Consider the following 24371-nt stretch of genomic DNA (forward strand, 5'->3'; position numbering starts at 1 on the left):
ATACTTGGCAGCTGCTAACATAATTGGGTGGCTACGCCTTGCAAAAACTTGATTTCTTTTTAATCAAATTTTTAGAATCATACTGGGTTTCCTGCCAGTGCTGCAATAGAGAGCAATAAATACATCATTAGATCAATGGTGGTCTGATGATGGATGACTCCAAAGATAGTTCCAGCCAAGAAGAATAAGCTCAGAAGTCTCATTGTGCAAAGATTAATAAAATATTATTTAAAACACAGATACTGAGTTAATATAGCAGGGAAGAAAACACTGCAAAATAGAACAGAACAGCTATGGTTTTATAATGTGGTGATATTGATCATGAATTTTCCTAAATATTCTAGAACAGCCACACTATTACATATGCCCCTGATTAGACCTAGAGATGAGAAGGAAAAAGTTATTAAAAAAAAAAAGGAATGAAACTAACCAAGGGAAGGCCTGCTGCTATAATAAATTATTTAAAGTAAGCAGGGTGAGTAGGTTGTGAAGACAATATAAAACAGAATCAATGCCCCAAGAAACTCCAAACCATCAGCACCTCTATAAATTTCTTAACATCCTGTCTGGAATTTTATGGAAGGTATTTCTTTCCCACCACTCTCTCTATTCCCATCCCATCCCAACCGTGACCCCTTACTTTCTGCCAATTCGTTTCTGAGAGCTCAGCATTTGTTTTTCCTCTGTAATCCAGGATGCTGTCTTCAGTTATGTTTCTCAGCTTATATCAGAAGAGTGTCTGTAAGGTCACAGATGAGTGAATCCATCACCTCATTCATCTGGATCTTAAATTTCCCATGGTAACTATATGCTGGGAATATCTAATAAGATACACATAACAACATCACGTTAATATTATCCTTTTTTGTTTTTCTTAATATGGTTATAGTTAAATCCACAAAGTTAAAGCTAGAGTAGAACTTCTATAGCTCAATGTTTGTTCTATTATTAGAAGATAATATTGGATCCAAAAAAACTAAAATGAAGGTAGGAGCTCTTAAACTTAGGAACATAAAGCCTTAAGGACATTATGGAGGAGAATGAGTCAAACAGACAAAATTTAAGTATTAGGAGCTGTTAAAAGGGCAGATTGACTTGAAAAGCAAATTTTTTCTAAGTGGATTTAACCCAGGGAATAGGGACATGGAAAGAAGTGTCAAAAATTTGGAAAAGAATTTGTGAAATTCTCTTTGCCAAAGAATTTTACCAAAAGTATGCCATGGAAAAAAAAAAAAAAAAAAGTAAGTGAGAAAGGTTGCTGAGAAGCTTGCAACTACCTACTGTCCAGTTTCAAGAAAAGTAGCTTTCTACTGTAGTTTTTAACCAGACACAAATTGGTCCCATTGTCTTTAATCAGAAGCTGTAATTATATCTTAGTCTTTGGGAATTTTCTAGGTTCATCCAATCACGCAGAAGCTGAGCAAATGAAATATAAGCAACTTTATTTATTTATTTTTTTTGGCCAGTGTGAAAACATTATTAGCGGCCTAACATGACTCAACAGGCAAACAGTACAGATCTAAAATACCAGTCCCCAAACTTCTACATACAAACTTTGCTGCCATTCTGCTTTGTGACTTTTGAAATTTATTTGCCATTCCAAATAAAGCTTGGATGACAAAGGTCAGGATCACTGAACAAGTGATTATATATGGTGGTTAGCTTTATAAAGAAAACTGTTTCAAGATTACATTCAGTTATTGAAAAAAATTGAAGAGGTAAGAAAACTAGATAATATGAACATATTATAACCATAACCATCTTAATATGAAGCTAAGTAAAAACAATTCAAAACGCAAGGCCAGCTTTTGTTACTGGTGTTATATTTAAATGTGAAAGTTGGCTCTTGGTATCTGTGGATGCGGAACCCCACGGATATGGAAGGCTAGCTGCGCTTTGTCATTCTATATAAGGTGCATGAGCTTCGGGGATTCTGGTGTCTGCAAGGGGTCTTGGAATCAGTTCCCCCAAGGAGACCGAAGGAGGACTGTATTATTATCCTTTTGTGGCTGCTGTTTGCTCATCTGTGACAAAACGGGAAAAAAAATCATCTCACTCAAAGGACTGTTAAGATAAGCGACCTATAAACATGCCTGCCAAGTGCTTCTTAAAGCATAAATTGCTCTGTAAAAGTCCCAGTAATGATCCAGTGGCCTGGAACAATCCAAGTTCAGCGTCCCAGCCTATCCATGTTCTTTTGTCATCAGGGAAGTAAATATCTTGGGCACTTCTGTCCTCTGAGAAGTCATTTGGCTTTTTAGGTTCCTGGATGGTAGAAAGATCCTTTCTCTTTCGCATTTTATCTAGGAGTCTTACACTAAGAATTATGCCAGTCTGAAGTGGGAGAACAGAATCCAAAAGTCAGTATCAAACTACATATAAAAAGCTAATTGGTAATAATTAATGAATCAAAATCACATGGACTTGAAAGAAGAGGTGGCAATCATCTCTCTGTGATGCTAAGAAAATCTATGTACCCGATTAACTGGACACCTCGCAATACTTCTAAGATGACTCCCTGGGTCTCTGAGTAGGTGGCCTGGGACACACTTTTGACCAAGAGGCAGACCAGCCACAGCTTCTCAAGGAGATCCTTGACTTCACATAAGTCTGTCCTAGCTGGGTTGAGGTTCAGGTTCCAAGCTTAGAAGAATTTTAATGAGTCACAGGCGGCTCTCTTAGAGTTTGCCTATGACACAGCAGGTTAAGGATCCGCCACTGTCACTGCAGCAGCTTGGGTTGCTGCTTTGGTGTGGGTTCGATTACCTGGCCCAGGAACTTCCACATGCCAGAAGCGGGGCCAAAAAAACCAAAACAAAACAGTGTATCTCAGGGATTGGGCTTCTTCTACCTTCCAGAGAGAAATGCCGGACAATGTGAGTTAAGACTGGCATAGTCTCCCCAGAGCACTCCAGGAATCCACTGGATTTGGAATAAGGCATAGGTAAGGCTGAGTTGGGGTCTTAATTTACCTTGCTTCCCCCAACAATTTTTTTTAGAATTGGTGCTCACCTGCAATAGGGATATCTCAGGATTCCAAAACCACTTCTGAACACAGGACAAAAGGTGCCATTGTTGAGGACAGAGAGTTAAAACATTACCTATAAATTTCACAAGGCTAGTAAATGCCACCTGGAAATTCTGGAACAGTTATTTGTTGAATCAACCCACAGACTATAATTGTTCTTTTATATCATAAATGCTATTTGTGTGTTTCTCAAACTATGGTGAGGGGATTGCTGACATCAGAATCACCTGGGTGCTTGTTAAAGATGCAGATTCCCAAGCCCTACCTCAAGACTCCCAAATCTAATTTTGGAGATATGAGTCCAGCCCATGAACTGAATTTTTAGGGAGCAACCCAGTTGACACAGGTGGTATCAAGGCAGGAGAATTATTTTGTCTACATAGTTCATCAGAAATGTAAAGATGCAGATAAGGGATTAGAATATTTTCTCCCAAATGTTTAAGTAGCATAAAAATGAAAACAGTATTTCTTATGATGTGTTCTTAAGAACCATCCCAGTTTATTGTACCCACATACAATAAACATAATTATTAAAATGTAATTATGAGCATAAAATTATTAGAAAAAATATCAACTATGCTTCTTAAAAATATGGCCTTTATTTTGTCACCAAAATAATTATACTATTAAAGGAATTTATAGTTTAAGAATCAGTCACTTGCCTATAGGAACTTAATAAGCTGTTATATTTCTCCCATACCCTTTTAGTCATCAGAAGTTTTGTGATAAAGGCTTTTTATTGTTTTTTAAACTATAAATTGTAAACCACTGCAGCTAGTGCTTAGGCTGAATATGAATTTATATCTAAGTTATAAATTCCTAAAAACATGTTTCATTAGAATTACTAAGGCAGTCTTAATGCTAGTAGATTAAATAGCCTCTGTAATAAAGCTCTGTTTACTTCTATTGAGATTTTTGGGGGGGGAAACAGTTCAGTTTTAATGCATTCTTTTAAGAAGCAAAAGAAAACAGTTTTTGATATACATGCTACTGCAAAGCAGTAAACCAGTGTTGCATGGTTATGTGACAAGCACCACATTTCTTTTCTAGAGAGATTTTTTTCCCTCCTATCTACTCACCTCTTCCCAAACCATGCCTATAATTATTTCACAAAATATAATTTGCCATTTCTGTGGAGTCAAACACTCCTTTTCTCCCTCACCAAAAATCACATATTCAGACTGAATGAAAATGGACTTGAGGGGTAGGCTTTGTTTGTAGCGTGTTTCTACTACGGGTTGCCCCCTACCCACGTTCCACCCTAGTGCTCCCACTGAAGTGTGTATGTTATGTTTTAACAGATGGACCAGCTGGTGGCTACTAGGCTGTAAAACAGGGACTGGGAATCTGCAAGCAATGCTATTGAACCGAATGCTCGTAAAGTTCATGGACATACACTGACCCAGACAGACTAGGCAGATCCAGACATGCTTACACACACACTCATCATACACCCCACGGATCAGAGGGTCTATCTCTCTACTCAGAGGAAGTTCAAGGCTGTTTCCTCCTCCATATTTCTCCTTGATTTGCTTATCAATTTTATATACACACAGAAGTACACACATATGTAGGCACATCTACGAATATATGGATAGCTATATAGCTCAGTGTTTTATACATTTTCAAAGATCAAAATATTGCCCAATTCTGTCATCAAGTCTCTACCTAGTACTCCCAATAAGCCCTTATTCATGTCAAATAAGTATTACAAGAAAATATTGGATTCAATTCTATTTGGTCCACACATAACATAAACTATATGTATGTAATTGCCCTCAGACAAAACAGCTACTTTTATGCCTTATCAACGAGAGAGAGAGAGAGAGAGAGAGAGAGAGAGAGAGAGAGAGAAAATAATAATCTATCTTCCACTGAGTCACAAACAAAAAGTGTCAGGTTTAACCTTGAATCCTCTGTTGTCAGTTTCTGTCACAACTTCATCACTTAAAACACAGGCGCTCAAACAAACACCAATCCACCAGCCTGGTGGTGGCTTTCACGGTCTCATCTAGGATTCCCCAGGGTCTCTGGGCATTGGGATAGACAGCAAGTACCCCGGGTGCTAACGAAGTACTTAGGACACACCTTGCAGGTGGACGTGGAGGTCCGAGCACCTCATAATGGATGCGGATTCAAGTGCTAATAGAAAGCAATTACTTTACAAAGTTTAATATCCGTGCTGTCAATTCCTTTCAATAATTGCAAAGCACTGAAGCTCCTGGTACAGAATCTAGCTGGTCACTAAAGTTCTCTCACCCCTAAAGACCCACCCGGACCCCTATGATCGCTGGCTCAGGCTACGCATCAGACAACAGACACGGTTATCTCGCCGCACCGGCTCCTGCGCGTGTTGATTTTTCAGGAACCTGTCCTCAAGCCATCTAGGAACTGCTATCCGCACACCGCTGGGCACGAAGGCCGCCCCTAGCGCGCGTGTCGCCGTCGCAGAGGGCCAGGGGAAGAGTCCCCAGGCCCCACCTAATGATGGCAATTACAACACGCCAAGTTCTTGCGAACACTCAGCCGCGTCCCGGGCCGAGTTGGGACGCTCTGAAACAAGATGTTCGGGTGTGGGGATTCTCGCAAGGAGTGAATCCCGGCAGCCCTGACCTCTTCACAGCCGCCACGCTCCGACGGACAGATCGACACGCGGCAGGACCCGTCCAGTCTCCCCGCTCGCCTAACAGCGCCGAGAGGAGCCGCTCGCCTCGCGCGCGGCCACTCACCCTCATCGCCGAGTCCCGATCGCAAACCGACGCCCCTGCTGTGGATCCTGAATTTCAAGTTGCCCCGAACCGGCGACACCTCTCGCCCTAGCCAACCGGAGCACATTGGCTCGGGCAGGCACCTCGGAGGGAGCACGTCAAGCTCGGCGGCAGCCCCGGCTCAGGCTCAGCAGCTGCCCGGAGCGCGCTGACAATTCACCGACCCGCTCAGCGAATGAGCCGGACAGCGGGGCTGAGGCGACAGGGCTCCGAGGGAGGCGGGGCCGGGCAGCAGTAAGGGCGGAGTCAGCCCGGGGCCGGCCCCGCGGGGCGGGGCGCCCTTCAACCCGTGACTGGCGGAGTCCACAGCCAATCGTGGCGCGCCAGAGCCCGCGGGTGTCGCGGGCTGTGAGGAGCGCCCTTCTCCGCCCCGCCGCCGCGGTCCAATCGCCAGCAGCGGAAGGCTGGCGGAGAGACGCGCCGGCGGCGGGGAAGTTGGCTGGGGTGAGGAGCTGGGGCCGCAAGGCTGGTGCTGTAGGGGCGGCTGTGGCCGGCCCCCGACGCCTTGGAAGCGAAGAGGCGGCCCCGGAAGACCCCTGGCTGAGAGAGGCCAGGGGCCAGCCGGAGTCTCCGCGTGTCGGCTCCCGGTGGAGCGAGAAGCCCAAGCCCCACGCGGACCGAGACTGGGCCGACACCGCCCACCCCTGGCGCCTGCAGGAGGTGCGGAACTTGGCGGCCCCAAAGGAGGTCCAGCGGTCGGAGGAAACCAGGTGCCAAAGAGGGTGAGTCCCGGGCCAGAGGACTGGAGGCCCGGGCCTGAAGCTGGGAGCTCTGGGCTCCCAGAAAGGTTCTGATTGCGTTCTGATGGTTACCTCCGAAACACAACTCCAACTCTGCCAGCCCCCCAGAAAGTTGACGACACGCCCTCTCATCACTGCCCTTCACACCACCGGCAGCGGGGACCTGACCAGGGGCCTCGGCTCCCTTCCCGACCCAAGGCGCCCCAGCACTTGTGCAGAGCCCGAGAGTGAAAAGGTGGCTCGGCCACGAGAACCGGCGGGCTGGCTCCCGCAGCGGTGGCTCTCCCCGCCGCTGTCCCTGGGGTCCGCCAGAGGGACCAGTACCGTCTGTCTTCGCGGGAAGGAACGCCGCAGTCGGCACTCTCTCGCTCCCTCCCCTTTGTCAGTTCCCAGTCCTAGCTCAGAGTGGCCCCAGCCTGGTCGTGGCGGGCCTGGGGGCAGCCTGAGCTCCCAGAGTCAGTCGTGGTTGAGTGCCCCGTAGGAAGGCTTTGTGAGCTTTGCCCTTAATGGCCGGCCAGGTCACTGCTGCTCCTTTTGTCGGTGGATTAACTCTTTGGCTGGGTTATAAGCCTTTACCTTGGTTGCAGCACACAGGCATACGGAACTGTGGATTGTCAAGAGTCAAAAAGCAGGAGTTCCCGTCGCGGCTCAGTGGTTAACGAATCCGACTAGGAACCGTTAGGTTGTGGGTTCGATCCCTGGCCTTGCTCAGTGGGTTAAGGATCCGGCGTTGCCGTGAACTGTGGTAGATGGTCGCAGACCCGGCTCTGATCCTGTGTAGCTGTGGCTCTGGCTTAGGCTGGTGGCTACAGCTCCGATTAGACCCCTAGCCTGGGAACTTCCATATGCGGTGGGAGTGGCCCTAGAAATGACAAAAAACAAAAAGACAAAAAACCAAAAAAGAGTCAAAAAGCAGAGTGGGGTGTGTTACTTTCCAGGTGGAGGCCTAGAATGTTAGCAAGCTCTGGACTGTAAACTGTGTGTGAGAGCGGCCCCTGTGTGCCTGGAACTGCACCTGCCATAGGTAGACACCCAACCCATGTACCCACGTTAGTAAGATGAAGGTGTGCAAGGCAGGAGACACGTCAATCTCCCTGGTGCCCTCACACTTACCTCCATCACTGACCATAGTTTCCTTCAAATCCCAGAAGCTCTAAAGGTTTTAGACTCAGTATTGGTAACTCCTCAGGATATCTCATGTGAGTGAGTATAGGCCTCCACAGGTGTTATTTCAGTGGCTGCCTGGCCCCCATAAGGACCTGCATAGTGGATAGCTCGCCTCTCCTGGGTAGGTTCTGATGAGGGACCATTGGCAAGATGGAAGGCTAAAGGCCTAAGGCTGAGGAGGAGTGAAATGGTCCCTTTAGCAGGGAAGAGTGCAGTTCTGAGGTGAGCTCTGGCCTAAACCGAGTTTCAAGTGGTGTCACCTCAGCTCTTTGTCTCGATCGGGAAAGGCAGGATGTTGGGGGGACAAGAAAATCAAGGTTTGGACAGTCCTTAATAGGCTCTGAGAGACTGATTAATGATGCTGGAATTGTGCATATTTAAATCCCTCCTCATCTAATGAAACAAAGAACTGGTACAGGCAAGGAAACCTATTCCATTCAATTTCAGCAGTTGCTTAGCATGCTGCGGAGTGGCCTGGGAGGATGGCCTTTGCTCACAAGGAATTAGATGTAGACCACGTGAATGGAAACAGGTCTCTCTCTGCTCAGGTCAGGATGGGGGATAAGAGGAAATATATTTCCTTGGATTTTTTTCCCCCCACTCCTGGATATGAGTAGAGGAAAAGGTTGCCAACAGTGTTTGTTCAGATTAACACCCTGTGAAGTTTTGTCACAGATGCTAATGATTATTATAAAAATCACCTCCGTAATAGGAGCCATATATTGGCTCTTGACTGTACTTGATCTAGTATTTATGGTAGATGATGAAAAAAGGAAATAGGAAATTTCTTTTCGTGAAATGAGTTAGACCTAAAGTGACTATCATGTCCCAATATCCAAGGTTTTCCATTTGTTCCTTACAGACATTACTGTCCATGGGCTCCTGGACAAATAACTGGTCTCTTTGTCCTTTAGAGAATGGATGACATTGGAAGAGACAGAGCACATCTAGATTACATTCATATTTCTATACCATCTTCTGTTGTAATTAATATTTGACAGGAGCTTATCACTCGGGCACAAACTTATTCCATTTGTTGCCATTCTGCCTAATGATCTCGTGAGTTTAGGCTATCCCTATATTCTATAAGGGAAAATTTGATCTGTTACTTGTCCAAGAACTCATTCTAGTTCTGTATGTATGAAACAAACAAAAATGCATATAAATCTGAATATGGAACTCACATGTTTAGTTCTCCCTTTTTCACCAAAAGAAATTTTCTTTCCCTCAAAGGGATGAAGTTTGTGGAATGGCTTGGGAATTGAGAAGATGCAGGTGGGACCATGGAAGCAGGACTGGTTCCTTTGTGGATGGGGAGCAAATTTGCTTTCAGGCACTGTCACCCACCTTTGACACCGAAACAATGTTTTGGAGCCTTCTAAATTTCAATAGGATGTGACTGATAGGAGCCACGGGTTCTAATCCGAGTAGCTGCTGTGGTGAGTGCTCCTGAGAGCCACTTACCCTCTGTTTACCCTTGCTTCCATGGCCACAAAACAGCAGTGGCGGGATCCACAATGTTTATCTGTGTAAGGGGGACCCTGTGACGATGGTGATACAACACTGTGGATGTATGGCAATTATAGCAGGACCACCTGCTGAAAAGAAGGTCAGAATGGTGTGGAAATGGGAAAGTAGCATGGCCTGAACAATTCTTTTTTATGCCGGCAATTTCTATTCATTTGAATCTCATTGGATTACTGTCCTTTCATTCCACAAATGGGAACGAGGGAAAACGGCCCTCACAATCCTTTTTTCTTTGATTACCAAATGTTTTAGAAGCTTTGGTTAAGTGAATAGTGTTTTTCCCTTTTCTCATGTCTACCACCTTTGTCAGCATCTATTCAGCTTGGAAAATTAGTCAGAATTTGAACAAGTTGAGCTGAAGACCTTAGCAGAGAAATGTGATTAGAAGCAGCAGATCCTAATACCAGCTCTGCCATGAGTTCCTTTTGAGACCTTGGGCAAGCCATTAACATTCCTGTACCTTAGTGTCCCATCTGTGAAACTGCAATGATACTACTGATTAGTATCATAGAGATAGGAGAGAGAACTAATGGTAAGGCACTTTGAAATATTAATCACAGTATAGACAACAAGATAGCATGTAGGCGTTTTTGGCAAACTCAAGTTTGGTGTCAGTTTGTACACCCAAACTAGGAGGTATTATTTTTATAACAGGGAGAGAGTACTCTGCCATAATATCTGTGGCCAGAGTGGTACCACCCACAAAACCGTGATATCTCGTTGCATTTGAATAATGACTATGCCACTGTTCCAGATGAGAATTATATTGCCATAGATCCAACGAAATAAAAATGGGATAACAGAAGAGGGTGGGGGATGGAAGCCTCTGTTTCACAAAAACACGGTGTTTCCTCACACATGCCCCAGAAGGAAAACTACGTTGAACTTCTTAAAAAGGGATGCTGCTGTGTAAGTACAGTCTGAGTGAAGACTCAAATGTTCATGGGAAAATGACCTGGTGTGAAAATTAGACATGTTGGTCAGAAGTCCACCAGAAGAGATAGAAAACAAAGAGCCTCAATTTTAAAACTTCATAACAAAATGAGTACCACTGAGGAATTAGACATTGGGAAGGGAGGCTCATGTGTGCAGGGAGGAAAAATGGACTCTCCACTTAAGTAAAAAGTAGAAACAGTAAGGCTCCTTCGAAAAAGGACAAAGAATCGGGCTCTGTAAACACCATAGACCAAGGGTTGGATTTTCTTTCCATTGCTTCCTGACTTTGAGACCTTGGATAAATAGCTTTGTTTCTCAGAGCTAGAGGGAGTCGGGATGGAGGGTTGGTAAGGTTTTTCTTACTGACTTGTTAGGAGTCTCAGACAAGAAGCCCTGCGTAACTCTTGGGACAGGGCCGGGCCGATAGTGGGCCCTCGACCAATAATAACAATCTCTAATATTTATTGAGCAGTTGTTTTGTGCTGCCGCACTGTTCTGAGCCTTTTCATCTAATGACTCACGTGACCCTTGTGGCCTTATGATGTCACTGCCACTTCTTCCTCTGTTTTTATCTATGTGGAAGGACTATTCTAGGAATAATATCCTACTCTGCAGGAAAAGTCTTTTTATAGGTACTGGAAATATTCCACAATTTGTGTTTTTCTACAGGCAACCTCTTTCTTGAACATTCTAAGAAAGAAAATTGCACTTTAAACTACCATTGTCTTGCTTTCATGTGGAGTGGGCTAATCCAACCTTTCCTGGCACCTAGGAAATCAGGCTACAGTGAGCACTTGGTAGCATATAATATTTACAACAAAGTAAATGAGGGGGTCAGAATTTGGCACAAAAAGGGCCATAGAAAGCAAGTGCTTTAAAACTCCAAACCACTTTCCAGGTCTCAGGTTATAAGGTCCTAAAGATTTGAGCTTCTGAGCAGTGTGCTCATCGTCTGGGTTTGGGGGTTTAATGGAAGTTAATTCCCTCGAGGCAGCAATATAGGAATGATAACTGGCTAGCCAGAGAAGGGAAAAAAAGTAGATTATCCCTTAGAAATGAATTCTATCATTAGTTATTATGAATACCACAAATTATGACAGATTCATGTGTAAGTATGCCAGGGAATAGTAGCCGTGAGCTATAATACACACAATCGCTTATTACCCAAGAGAATTTAGGTGCTAATGTGGATGGTATTGCATCTGTGGAATTCTGAAACTCACAAAGGATTCCAAGATATAAAGCCAAATAAAACATAATACAGAGGGAAATGATTTTGATTATGTAACATTTATATATAGCGTTTCATTTTACATTTTTCAAATGGCATTTCAGTCATTGGTTTATTCTTCACAGCACACCTGGGGAGCACATCCGTGCTGTTATCCTTGTTCGCAGCTGAGGCAGCTGAGGCTGAAAGAGGCAAAGTGTTTTGTCCAAGAGCACCACAGGGGCAGGGTGACAAATCATGCATTCATTCAATCATGAGTCTATTCACCTACTCTTGGCAAGGCACCATGGTCGGTGGTGTGCAGAGGTGGAAACTGTAAACACAGCCCCTTCATTGCAGGAACTTGCAGTCTGCTGGGCAATAGATGGTCGGTGGATTATGTCTTCTGGAGTGATCTAGGTGGTAAGGACAAGGGTTTAGAGGAGGAGAAGGCGGGTCCCCTAAGATTCCTGGAGTCAGTGAGATTTGAGACTCTTGAGCGATAGATAGAATTTTGGCAAGTAGATCGAGGCTGAAGCTGGTGGGAGTAACAGAGACACAAAGATGGGCAAGTTCAAGTTGTGTTAGAGGATGTTTGACTATAGCAGGGCAGTTGTAGAAAAGGGGCTGAAGAGTGGAAAGGAGCAGATTATCCAGGGCACTGAATTTCTAGCTAAATATATAGATTTTGGCGTGCGGGCAGTGCTGGACTCCTCTCCGACTTCTCCCATTCACTCATTAGTCTAACATGTCTGAGCTCTGTTATTATATGCTTAGTCTCCAGGTGTTTTACCACACTTCGGTTTTGCTCACCTTCACAGCATTCCAACAAGATACATGTTATTATTCCTTCTTAAGTGGATGAAAAAACGATCATGTCGGTAATAACTGACAGATGAGGAATTTGGAAGGAGCACTCCTCAATTCCTCCAGGCTGTGCACTTACGGGAAGAATGAGTGCAGATTATGGACAGTGTCCTCAGGAAGCCCAACTAATAATGTGCCCCTCGTGCTAACTCGTTGTCTTTCCAGCAATAAAAAGTCAATAGAGAAATAAAGTGAATTTCCTCACAAGTGAGTTATTCTGTGTCTAAAGTCAGCTGACGTTAAAAAGGAAGACGAAGGGTGTGTTCCCTCTCTTTTCTCTGCCCTACAATTAACGATGACTGTCTACATTTTTATAACTTTATTCTTCTCAGTATCTTTAATACCTCTGACCTCAGCTTAGTGTTTCCACTAAAGCGGAATCTCTTTCTGGAGTTGGTCAGTTTGATCTCTCATCCCTTCCCCTTAGCATATACCCTAACCCATTTATCCTAGTGCCCTGTGAGGTCTCCATCTCAGCTTGATTTTTGCCCATCAAAACATAGTTTTTTCTCTCCAGATACAGGCTACTCATTAGCCTTTTTACCGTTTAATCATCAGGACTAAAATACAAGTGAGAGAAGTATTACTGTTAACCCAAAAATATTTAGAAAGGAAACAGACTGCTGACTTTCTATAAAGAAAGAGAGAGACTCTACAGAGGTGGGTGGGTGTTTCGGTGACATAAAAATTAAAAGTGAAACATTTTAACATCTGTTAAATAACGTGCTTTTTATTGATCTGGTTTTGTGGAAGAGTTTTCTTTGAAAAGTATCTATCCAGGATCAGCCAGGAAAGTCATCCTCGAGGGCAAATGTCTACCATGAGTGACAGGCCAGTGCTGGCTTTCTACATGAAGACAATGGGAACTACCAAAATGGGGCACTTAAAAATTCTAAGATATAATGCACAACATTCTCCTGTCTCTCAACCCTCTAGTGCCTTGTTTGGCTTTGCCCAGGTTGTATTTTATGACCCAAGTTTTAGATTCATGAATAAATGGTTGAGTGTTTTGTCATGTTTGTTTTGTGTGTGTGTGTGTGTGTGTGTGTGTGTGTGCGCGTGCGCGTGTGAGTGTGTTTTAAGAAGTTGAAAGAGGAAAAGTAAAGCTAACATGTAAAGATGATTAAATTTCATCTCAGATCTTAGTATCTTCCGATCCCCTGTGAAAGATATGGAAAACAAGCACTAGACCAGAAAATTGTATCTGATTTCTCCTGTCTTAAAATGCATGACTTTTCCCTGTGATTTCAAGGAAAGCAATGAGCTGAGACGTGGTGGCCTGTGTTTCACTGAGGAAAGTGATGAAACTAATTCATAGTGTCTTGATTTCTAGATCCGCAAAGCAGGGATGCTTACTTTGAGGCAGGAAACAGGACTTTGAAAGACTCAGAGGAAATCATATAACTTATTGTAACCATTTGCATCTCTTTACAGAGGAAAAATCCACAATGCATACTTCTGGGGATTTTCCACATTGATGGAAGAAAGTATTCAGGATACCAAGTGAATCCCATTGAAGGCATGTATTAGCATTAATTTCTTCTAACTATTGAAATGAAGCCTACGTGGCTCTTTCTCCCCTTAAGATGTGTAGCTGAAGTGCTGAGATTCTCAAAGATTATTGAGGTAGAAACATGCTGGAAATAACCTTATTTAAAAAACAATGCACAACATATCATTTCCCCAACCAGTAGGCTTCCTGAATGGAGGCTCTTTCCATAGGAGCTTCTGAATTCTGATGGAGATCTAATTGAATATCACAGGTAGGGAGACGTGTAGGAAGTTAAATGACATTTCAACTCAGTGTCTGATGAAGTCCAGTCTAAGAGTCCCCAGGAAACCAGTATGGCGGCTGACCGAACCCTCGGAGTCTCTGTGGGGAGGTTGTTGGTCTTGTTCTGACTCAAGGATTCATGCTCATTGAGTTATAGCAACCTTGTGAGCCTCGCAGGGAACTCTTGGTAGGTCTCTATAGTAAGCATCACAGTATTATCCATTGATATGAGTATTCACTAAATATTTGTTTAATAGAAAGTAATTTGTTAGCAGGTCCTGAGCTTAATCAAAGCATACAGCTTCTCTTGTAATTATAATCCAAACCATCAGGAGCCCAAAGAGGAAAGAGCATGGTCAAAGTCAGGTGGCTCCCAAAAGGTCATGCTTGCTTAGTATTCCTGGCTCAAATGGGGCATGGTGGACATGAGGGCACTACCTCTCATTCAGAGTCACAGAAACCATTCATTTATAAATGCACTGTAATTGGACCTGGCCCTTGAAATTTTTGTGGCACGCTTTCAGAGCAAAATGGAAAAAAAGAAAAAACCATACCTGTTTTCTAACTCGCTTCTGACTCTCTTTTCTAAGATGCTGATAGTATAGTGCAAATGAGCCCTTAGTTGTGGGTTATCATCCTTATGAGACCCACCTCTGATTCCAGGGTTGGAGACTCGTCCTCTGCCTCCCCATTCTCATCCACCCCTACCTTGAGCCACGTCTCAAGGTCTCATTTTGACCATATATTCTTCCAGCCAGGTCAGGGAGACGAGAAGAGACTAAATATAGCCATGTATAAACCATCAGCACTGTCGAAAACAACTACAAGCTTCACATCAACAGTGAGTATGTAGCATCAGCTTAAAGACTTGTGTGAACACGCACAAATGTTTTCTAAGAATATTTTTCAGAAGAGTGTATTTATAGATATGATCTCTAATTGCATTATGAATGATAAATGAGAAGGTTAACAAACTATGTTTCAGGACTGTTTTATATATTGGCTGCCGTCATTAGCTCTGTCTTTCTTTGTGACTGCAGGTTTATATCTGCTTATTAGTCTTGGTGAAAAGGGGAAATTGCTGTGCTTTAGTGCTGGGAAAGGATCTTTCGTTGACAATGAAGATTGCAGGAAGTCTTATTTAAGAGTTTATTTTGGTATTTGTCTCATTTTAAAAGGCTATGACTAGGATTTCATATCTGTCTAATAAGCATGCATGTAACACTTTTATGTTTGCTGAGTGCTTTACAGTCCCCATTAGTCCCCACAGTCCCCCTTGAGGGTGGGTCAGTATTATCGCCTACAGTTTACATTTGAGGAAATTTTAAGACACTAAGAGATCGTGTGATTTGTACAAGGTCACTCAGCATGCAAGCCTAGCTAATAAAAGATGACTTCAAAGCTCTTTCCAAATAAAAAGTGCCTTATAAATGTTAGGTTAGTATTAGTGGGCATGATCCCAGGATGAGTAAAATATGCTTGAGGAGTAAAGTGTTCATGCTTGCTCTGTAAAATTAATTCTTTTTAACCTCAGAGCAACTTTCAAAATAGGAATTCTTGAACCTGGCTGTGTATCAGAAACATCTTTATAGCTTTTAGAACATGTAAGCACCTGGGCCCCTACCCAAAGTACAGAATCATAATCTGGTAGATGGGACCCAGATAATTTGTCTCTTTAAAAAGCTCCCTGGGAGTCTGATGCTCAGCCAAGGCTAAGAACCACTACTCTTGATTAGAATAATAACCTCTGTCAAGCCAAAATTAAAAACAAGACACTGTGGAGTCAGTTTAGGAAGAAAGGTGTGGTTTGTTTGTTTATTTTTGTTTTTTGGGTTTTTTTTTTTTTCTTTGCTTTTTATGGCTGCACCTGTGGCATGTGGAGGTGCCCAGGCTAGGGGTCTAATCAGAGCTACACCTGCCGGCCACAGCCACAGCAATGCCAGATCCAAGCCATGTCTGCGACCTATACCATAGCTCACTGCATTGCCAGATCCTTAACCCACTGAGGGAGGCCAGGGCTCGAACCTGCAACCTCATGGTTCCTAGACCACAGTGGGAACTCCTAAGAACTGACAATGTTTGAAGGTTATAATTTACTGGGTAAACTTACTGGCTCCACTCGTAGATTATTTTTCGGTCCACCCTAACGTTTTTATTCTGAGTACCTTGTATGATAATTGGCACAGTAAGAACCCATATATCTGCCCTTTCATCTCTTTTTCAAACATTTATTGAATACTTACTGTGTGGAGATTATAGAGTGAAAATAATGGTCTTGGTCCACAAGGAGCTTATAACCAAGTGATAAAACAGACACAGGCCAGACAGACCAAAACCCTGTAATACTAAGCTGCACATATTAAATGATAATCCAGGTATATATAAGGCATTATTTGTAATTGCTAAAAAAATTGAAACAACCCAAATGTCCATCAGTTGATAAACACATAAAATGTAGTATATCTATACAACAGACTGTTATTCAACAATAAAAATGGAAAGAAGTGCGATACATGGTACAACAAGGACGAACTTTGAAAAAATTATGCTAAATCAAAGAAGCTGGTCACAACCACAAGTTGTATGATTCCATTTATATAAAATGTCTTGACTAGGCAAATCTGTAGAGATAAAAAATGGAAGCTAGATTAGTGGTTGCCTGGGGCTGGTTGTTGGTGTGGGGAGGATAGGATGGAACTGTTAGTGGGTACAGGAATTTTTTTGGTGGTGATTAAAGTGTTTTAAAGTTTTGGTGATGGTTGCACAGCTCCGTGACTTCCAAAAAAATTACTAAATCATATACTTTAAATGTGTAAATTGTATGGTATGTGAATCATTTCTCGCTAAAGTGTTGCATGCATATATACATACACATTACACACACACACACACACACACACACACACACACGGAGTGCTCTATGAACTTGGTGAAAGGTGTGATTAATTTGGACTGAAAGAAAGTGGTGGAAAATTTCCTGGAGGAAATGGCATTTGAGCTAAGTCAAAAAGGTTATTTTTGTAAGGAGGGAAGTCGTGCTCAAAGATAAGAGCCAAAGTGATGGTGCGTTCATGCAAGGGCAAGTTCTCTGGAAAAGATGAAGTTTAGGATTCATGAAGGATACAGCAGGTGGGGTCTAGATGCAGGGCTTTTACTGCCATGCCAAGTTCTGTAGTTTGGTTTTCATTTTTGTGCAACCGTATAGGTTTGGAAGTGGTTTGATTAGGGCTATGATTCAGATGGATAATTGGCAGTGGTGATGAGGTGGCTAGGAGGTGGGGTAGGATGGCAGTGAGTGGGGAGATGGTTTAGGAGGCTAGGCTAGTGTACAGGCAAAAGATGATGAAGCCCTCATCTATGACAACAGCATTGAGCGCTGAAGCAGGAGGACAGATTTGAGGAAACATTTAAGAAGTAGAATTAAAAAATTTTGTCACACTGGGGAGTAGGTGAAACGGCACAGGGTATATACAGAGGGTATTTTGGGGGGGGGTCTTTTTGAGGGCCACACCCGCGGCATATGGAGGTTCCCAGGCTAGGGGTGTCATCGAAGCTGTAGTCCCTGGCCTATGCCAGAGCCACAGCAGCCTTATGGTTCCTAGTCAGATTCGTTAACCACTGAGCCACGATGGGAACTCCAGAAGGGTATTTTAGACCACAGAGGGATTTGGGTCCTTTTTCATTAAGTTATTTAAAATCATAATGTAAAACCCATTGTTGAAATCATACCAAGCAGCCAAATTATGGCTCTTTAACACTTTGTCAACAAGCGTTTGATTACAGAGACTCTTACATTTCTTAACAAAGGAATGTATATTGTGAATAAAGGGTGGAGTGGAGGAAATGCTATCCCCCCATTTTTTGAGCTCTTTGAAATCAGACCCCTCCTTGTTGGAGATGAAGCAGTCATTTATAGCCTGCCGAATGACTAAGTATTTACCTCTTGCTCAGATAGCTTCCCTAGAAACACTTCCTTTGGTGTGAGCAACTTGGATTTACTGCCAGGGCAACACCTCCCATCCAACACCCACGCTCCCTCTTGGCTGGGTCCTCATCAGCAGGTGTTTGTAAGCAGCATTTTGTTTTGCTTCTGATAAGAGCACAGGCTCTGGAAAGCATAGGCTGAATGTTCCACACCATGGAACGACCTTTCATTTACACAAGTTCTTACAGGGAAGATCTGAAGCCGTGGGAGTCCGAAGGATCAGGAAGACAGAGACTGCTTTTCCTCATAATCTTGCAGAGGCCACACCTATGTTTTCCATTAGAGGGAGGGGCTGCCAGTTCCTGGGCGAGGTCAAAACAGACAAAGTCTCCTGCCACTGCCTAATATTATGCTCACTGGGGATCTGTCGTGCCCTCCTTGGGGGGCTTTGGAAGGTGTTGCAGTGACACTGCCTGCTGCTAGCCGAGTTGGAGAACAGCCTTTCTGATAAGGGCCTTTACATGAGTTTAACCAAGCAGGGAACACCGTTTAGAATACCACTTGCTGAGATGTGGCTCTTATCTGTGCCTGTCAGTGAAGAATGACTGCAACTAGCTGTGTTCCATCACAGTTGTTGCAGAGCTAATTACAGAAGTCTCTGGTGGGAGGAATCCCAGCAGATGCCTCTAAGGGACTTCCATCACATGTTCAGACGCTGACTTTGCAGGTAAGCAATGGAAACAGGCCCCCTGGGGGAATTTTAAACACCAGTTCTCTGCACCTCTGAACGTGGATCCATCTTCACTCCATAGTTGGTGACGGATTACGTTCAAAAGAGAACCACCCAAGAAAGACAAGGAAAGGGACGCTTAAAGCCAGTAGGGTGAATGTTCTGGATTAAAGGAGAGCAGAAGTCCGTGTTCTTCCTTGGCCTGCCGTTGACTCAGTGCATGACCTGATGGAGGCCACTTCCTCTTTCTGGGTCTCCCTGTTCTCATCTCAACAATAAGGATAATAATACCTGTTTATATATCCCAGGTCTTGTGAAAGGGAAGATTGTAAAAGCTATATATTTTAGAAGTAAAAGTTGAAGGAGCATAGAAAATGCTATGTAACTCTAGGTAGTGTAACTATTATTTCCCATCATTTGTTCCGTGTTTTATTTATAAATGATGAAAAGAAACAAACAAAAAATCTGGGCTTTGTGGGATCTCAAGCTACATTTTCTTTCTTTCTTTTTTTTTTTATTTTTATTTTCCCACTGTACAGCAAGGGGATCAAGTTATCCTTACATGTATACATTACTCAAGCTACATTTTCTGATGCCTCTGAATGTTTTTGTGGTTTACCTATGTTCAGATTTGCCTCCCCCTCCCCAGAGCACCAATTCTGGTACAAACTCATTTCCAGTTTGAGGGGTGGAGAAAACCCTAGGAATCTGAAGAGTCAAAGCCCTGAAGCCATCTGGTCTTGAATTTTCCTGCCTCCTGCTGAAGCCCAAGTCCCAAAGCCCTCCTCTCTTCCCTCCCTAAGACACCTGATTTGGGAGGATGTCAGTCTTGAATGAGTCACACAGTTAAACTGGGGCTTCAGCGGACACCTTCAAGACAGAACCAAAAAGAATTTGTAACGTGCCCCGAACTTGTCTCAGTCGGGTCTCTAACCACATTCTCATCCTTGCTGAAAATCACAGCACGCTTCTAACCAAGCAAGGCACGTCTGCTTATCTGATGGTGCCGTCAGTGATAGACTAGGATCATGTTAGGGATTTTTCAGGGAGGAAAAAGATTTCCTTGCAAGGGTTGAAGATTTATCTTTTTCATATATACAAAACAAGTTAGAACATTAAAAAATATCCATGTTTTGTGAGCAGGAGGGACCATTCTTTACTTCAAAATAATATGGAAGATTTAAAAGGATTCCACATTCATGGTTTAAAACAAAAAATATTTGACAAAAGTATACTAGCAGGATTTTCAGACTCTTAACTGCCCCCTTATGGTGAGGAGCTGTCTCGATTTAAATGAACGCCTTACATTGAATGCTTAAATTTCCTCCTTGCTTTTTTCTCCTCCTCATCACTTAGGTTTTTTCAATATTCAGCATAACTAAAAAGTCTAAGTAGGGAATTGCACATAATTGTAGGCTCTGCACCATTGGCAAAGTGATGCTTCTTCCTAAGTATTTGTAATCATCTCTTCTGCTCTTCCTTCCTCCTCCTGGAAAATTTACTTAAGGGTGATTGTAGTGTCGTTTATTTCTCTTGAAGGCCTCCTTTGACCTCACCTTGGGCATAGGCTAAAAACATATTAAGAAATAAAATACCGTAGCAGAAATTTTTCATGTAGTTGCCTGTATACAAATAGAAAACACCACTTTAAATGAATAGAGCAAAAAGGGGGGGGGTGATCTCTCAATCGTGTTTTATCTATCAAAGTTACTGGGTAAAAAACAAACAACCCCCCTCCCCAACCAAAGTTACTTGGTAAGGTAAGGAGATTTAAAAAATACTTTTCGGAGTTCCCATCATGGCTCAACGGTAATGAATCGCAGTAGGATCCATGAAGACAAGGGTTCAATCCCTGGCCTTCCTCAGTGGGTTAAGGATCTGGCATTGCCGTGAACTGTGGTGTAGGCTGCAGTCACAGATTGGACCCCGCGTTGCTATGGCTGTGCTATATAGCCTGGTAGCTACAGCTCCGATTTGACCCTTAGCCTGGGAACTTCCCTGTGTTGCTGATGAGGCCCTAAAAAGCTAGGAAGGGGGAAAAAAAAAAAAAAAAAACTTCTGTAACTCAAAGGTCATGATCACCCTGGCTGTGTTGGCCTGCACCTGCCAGCTAGGATGTTGTTTTGTGCTCTTAAGTAAGAATTCAGTGGCATCCTTTGCCCTCTTAACCTTTTCTTTACTACTGGCTTAGAGAAATGTGACATTGCTAAAAACTCTAACTTGAAAATGCTTCACAGAGCAGGCTCCTTGCCAAATTCAGGAATCTTGCTAGTTTGCAAGACGAAAGCTGTCATGCAGAACAAAAGGCTGATACTAGAAGTCAGCAATCACAATGGGAATAAATCCCACAAACTGCGGTTTCTGAATGTCTTAATCTCCTCCAACCTTAAAAGAGTGGGGCTGGCCTTACTTGGAAGATAACTTTACAAAGAAAACATAGGGACAAGTGGAGTTAATTCCTAAACCTTACCTCCTCTGGCAATTCTTTCCCAATTTCTAATGCCTCTTTTTTACCTAGATTATGAATAGATGCCCAATTTCTCTTCTTGACATTAAATCCTAACAAAGAACGTGCAATAACGCCTTCCTTACCTAGTGAAGAAATAGGTTGTCCTATTTCCTGGGATGGGAATAAGGGAGTTCCTATCTGATGGTTAACCTAGTCCCATGACGTAGTTGTACAGTTTCACTCTCGTTTATGATTTGTTTCCCTTTTTCCTACTCTGGGGGGCAGAGCATGGGTTGATCTTGTTGGGAGGATGCTGGATCATGGCTGGGGTTTGTGCAGTGCAGTGCTGCAGTAAGGCCATCAGGGTTTCTCAGGGGAGTCCAGTCACATTGGTGCATTGTGAGTAGCATAATGAGTTCACAGGCTGAACTTGGCTTTAACTTTAAAAGCCTTTCTACTTTTTCATGTGTCTTAGTCATTAAGAAAAGCTCCAATCAGTGTTATGCTGCATACCCTGTTACTTTCCATTAGGAATATTTCAAATATAACATTTTGGCATGAGGAAGGATGTCTTTGCTGGATTTTTCTTCTTGTGTCTAATCTTTTGGCTGGCACTGCTCCTGTGAATTGTTCTACATCTTTTGTATAATTTTTTTTTTTCTTTTTAGGGCCGCACCCAAGGCACATGGAAGTTCCCAGGCTAGGGGTTGAATCAGAGCTATAGCCGCTGGCCACAGCCATAGCCACAGCAATGCCAGATCCGAGCTGTGTCTGCGACCTACACTACAGCTCACGGCAACACCAGATCTTTAACCCACTGAGCGGGGCCAGGGATCAAAGCGGCATGGATACTCATCAGGTTTGTTACCACTGAGCCACAACAGGAACTCCTCTTTTATATGATTTTTAATATTTTCCCCTTTCCCCAAAGCTATATACTCTTTTGAACTTCAGAATTTAGAAGTACTGTGGTTTTGGTAGTCATCCAAAGCCACAATGCTTCTCCTCTTTTGAACCTGAGAGAGGAGATAAAATGCAAAGCATCACTGCCTAAATTAATGGCCAGATGAGGCCTTTCTCTGTTGGCATGGGGTTTTTTTGTCAATGGAGAGATAAGATCTGTGCCAGATAGAGGATTTTAGGTCATAGAATCAAAGTATTCTGATTGGTGAACAAGAGCCTGGGGTCTGGTGTGTGTCTGTGGACTAGGATGGATTGCCATGGTTTACTCTCCATCGTCAGGGTTGCTCCAGAAGCCCCTGCACTCTGCTGCTCAGTTGCTTAGCTCATCTAAGATAGGTTAAAGGTTATGGTACTTCACCAACACTCCTCACCATTTTGGAGATTTGAGCTGATCAGTTAATCAGGTCTCCAGCTCTTTTTTGATGTTTTCACTTAGAGGGTCAAATGAGATATATTTGAAAACCTCCCGGAAAATAGATACTCTACTATGTCTTCTGAACCTCTCACTCATCATCCACATGCAGTTTTCTTTTTGTCTACATCTTCTTCCTTCTCCCCACCAAAAATGTTCTCAGTAAGGTCAATTACCTTTTGCTTTAGTTTCTTATTGCTGCTGTAACAATGAGCACAAACCTGATGGCTTAAAACAATACAAGTTTATTCTCTGATAGTTCTGTAGGCCAGAAGTCTGAAATCACTTTCACTGGGCTGAAGTCAGGATGTTGGCAGGGCTTGCTCCTTGTGAAGGCTCTAGGGCAGAATCTGTTTCTTTGCTTTTTCTAGAGGCCACTTGTGTTCCTTGGCTCAGGGCCCCCTTCTAGCATCACTCCAACCTCTTGCTTCCATTGTCACATTTCCCAGTTCCTCAAGTCAAATCTACCTCTATCTCCCTTTTATGAGGATGCTCGGGGATACATTTAGAACCCGCCTGGATAATCTATCATAATTTCCTCATCTCAAGATCCTTAATTGTGTCTGCAAAGTCCCTTTTTCATATTAGGTTACATTCACAGGTTCCAAGGGTTTGATACTGGATGTTTTGGGGACCACTATGCAGCCTACCCCAGTGTCGATTTCCTAATTTTCAAATCCGGTGTCTTCTTTTCAATCCATATCCTAGCTTGGTTGATGTTTGATAATGTCAGTGACTGAGAATAACTCCTCCTCTGACTTTACAGTGTTGCTTACTTTATTTCATTATTTTTATTGTGATATTTTTATTGTCTGTCTCTCTAGAACTCAATCTCCTCAGGAGAAACCTTGCCTATCTCATTTGCTGCTCTATCCCCAGTGCTTGGCACAGTCCCCCCCACCATCAAATGATGAAAGACACTGAATAATATAAATTGGATGAACTTTCCCACTCCTACTTCTATCACTTCTCAGTCCTGTTTTCCTTCAGTGGCCCTTCCTCTCCCTATGCAGTTAAGATTGGTATTCCTTCTAGGACTTGGTCCTAGTCTGTATCCGTATTTATATGCCAGGTAGATGCCGTTTCAGCCATATTCTGGGGCCTCTGCAATCTTTTTCTCAAGCCCAGACTCCTGATTTGAACTTCCAACTTTAATCTTTACCTGGCTGTCCCACAAACATGGCAAATTCCCCATGTCCCATCTTTCCTATCTACCAAGTACAACCAAAAACTAACCCCCCTTCCTGTCATTCTCTCTCAGGGAACGCTCGGCACCAGGATCTACTTAATAGTCACAGCAAGAAGACTTGGAGTCATCCCAGAATTCATACTTTTCTCCTCTTCAGTCTTCCCCCTCCACCTCCAGTCAGTTGCAAAGTTTTGTCATCCTGACTCCTAAATATCTCCTGACATCTCTTTCTGTCTAACTCCCATTCTGGTTCAAGTCCCTCCTCACTTGCTTGAGTAGGAGATAAATGAACTTACCAAACTGTTCCTCTTGACTTCTCTTGAATGTGGTAGAATGATGTGCTCATAAACTTTCTGGATGTGTACCACAGTTGCTGGTCATTTCCAGCCATGCTTTCCGTCTCTGCTGGGTGGGAGTAACTATGATTTGCATACCACATGATCCTGGTCCCCATCACTGATTGGGCCAGGGGTGGGTGCCTGATCCAAGGGTGGCTCTTCCTGTAGGCTTGATCAGCCAACATGTGACTTGGGTGGCTGGTTGTAAAATACAAGCTGAGTAAAGTTCATCCTTTGGGAAGTTGTACAGATGGCCAACAAGTACATGAAAAAATGCTCAACATCCCTGATTATTAGAGAAATGCAAATCAAAACTACCATGAGATACCACCTCACACCAGTCAGTAT

General features: G+C 43.2%; 2 protein-coding genes across 2 annotated transcripts in view; one reads left to right on the plus strand and one right to left on the minus strand.

The window, feature by feature from the left end:
• The window catches only part of MARCH3 (membrane associated ring-CH-type finger 3), a 145330-nt gene extending 139355 nt beyond the window's left edge, over window positions 1-5975 (minus strand). The window contains 1 exon segment of the mRNA NM_001244831.1: window positions 5758-5975. The gene's annotated coding sequence lies outside the window, so the exon portion shown is untranslated.
• LOC102161210 (translation initiation factor IF-2-like) lies at window positions 5516-24371 on the plus strand. Its single transcript, XM_021085157.1, has 6 exons — window positions 5516-5815; window positions 5876-6030; window positions 6191-6518; window positions 13678-13762; window positions 14776-14858; window positions 23758-24371. The coding sequence occupies exons 1-6, from the start codon at window positions 5516-5518 to the stop codon at window positions 23893-23895; spliced, it is 1089 nt and encodes a 362-aa protein (XP_020940816.1). The 3' UTR covers window positions 23896-24371.

This window comes from Sus scrofa, chromosome 2 (genome assembly GCF_000003025.6).
Source record: "Sus scrofa isolate TJ Tabasco breed Duroc chromosome 2, Sscrofa11.1, whole genome shotgun sequence".
Classification (NCBI taxonomy): domain Eukaryota; kingdom Metazoa; phylum Chordata; class Mammalia; order Artiodactyla; family Suidae; genus Sus; species Sus scrofa.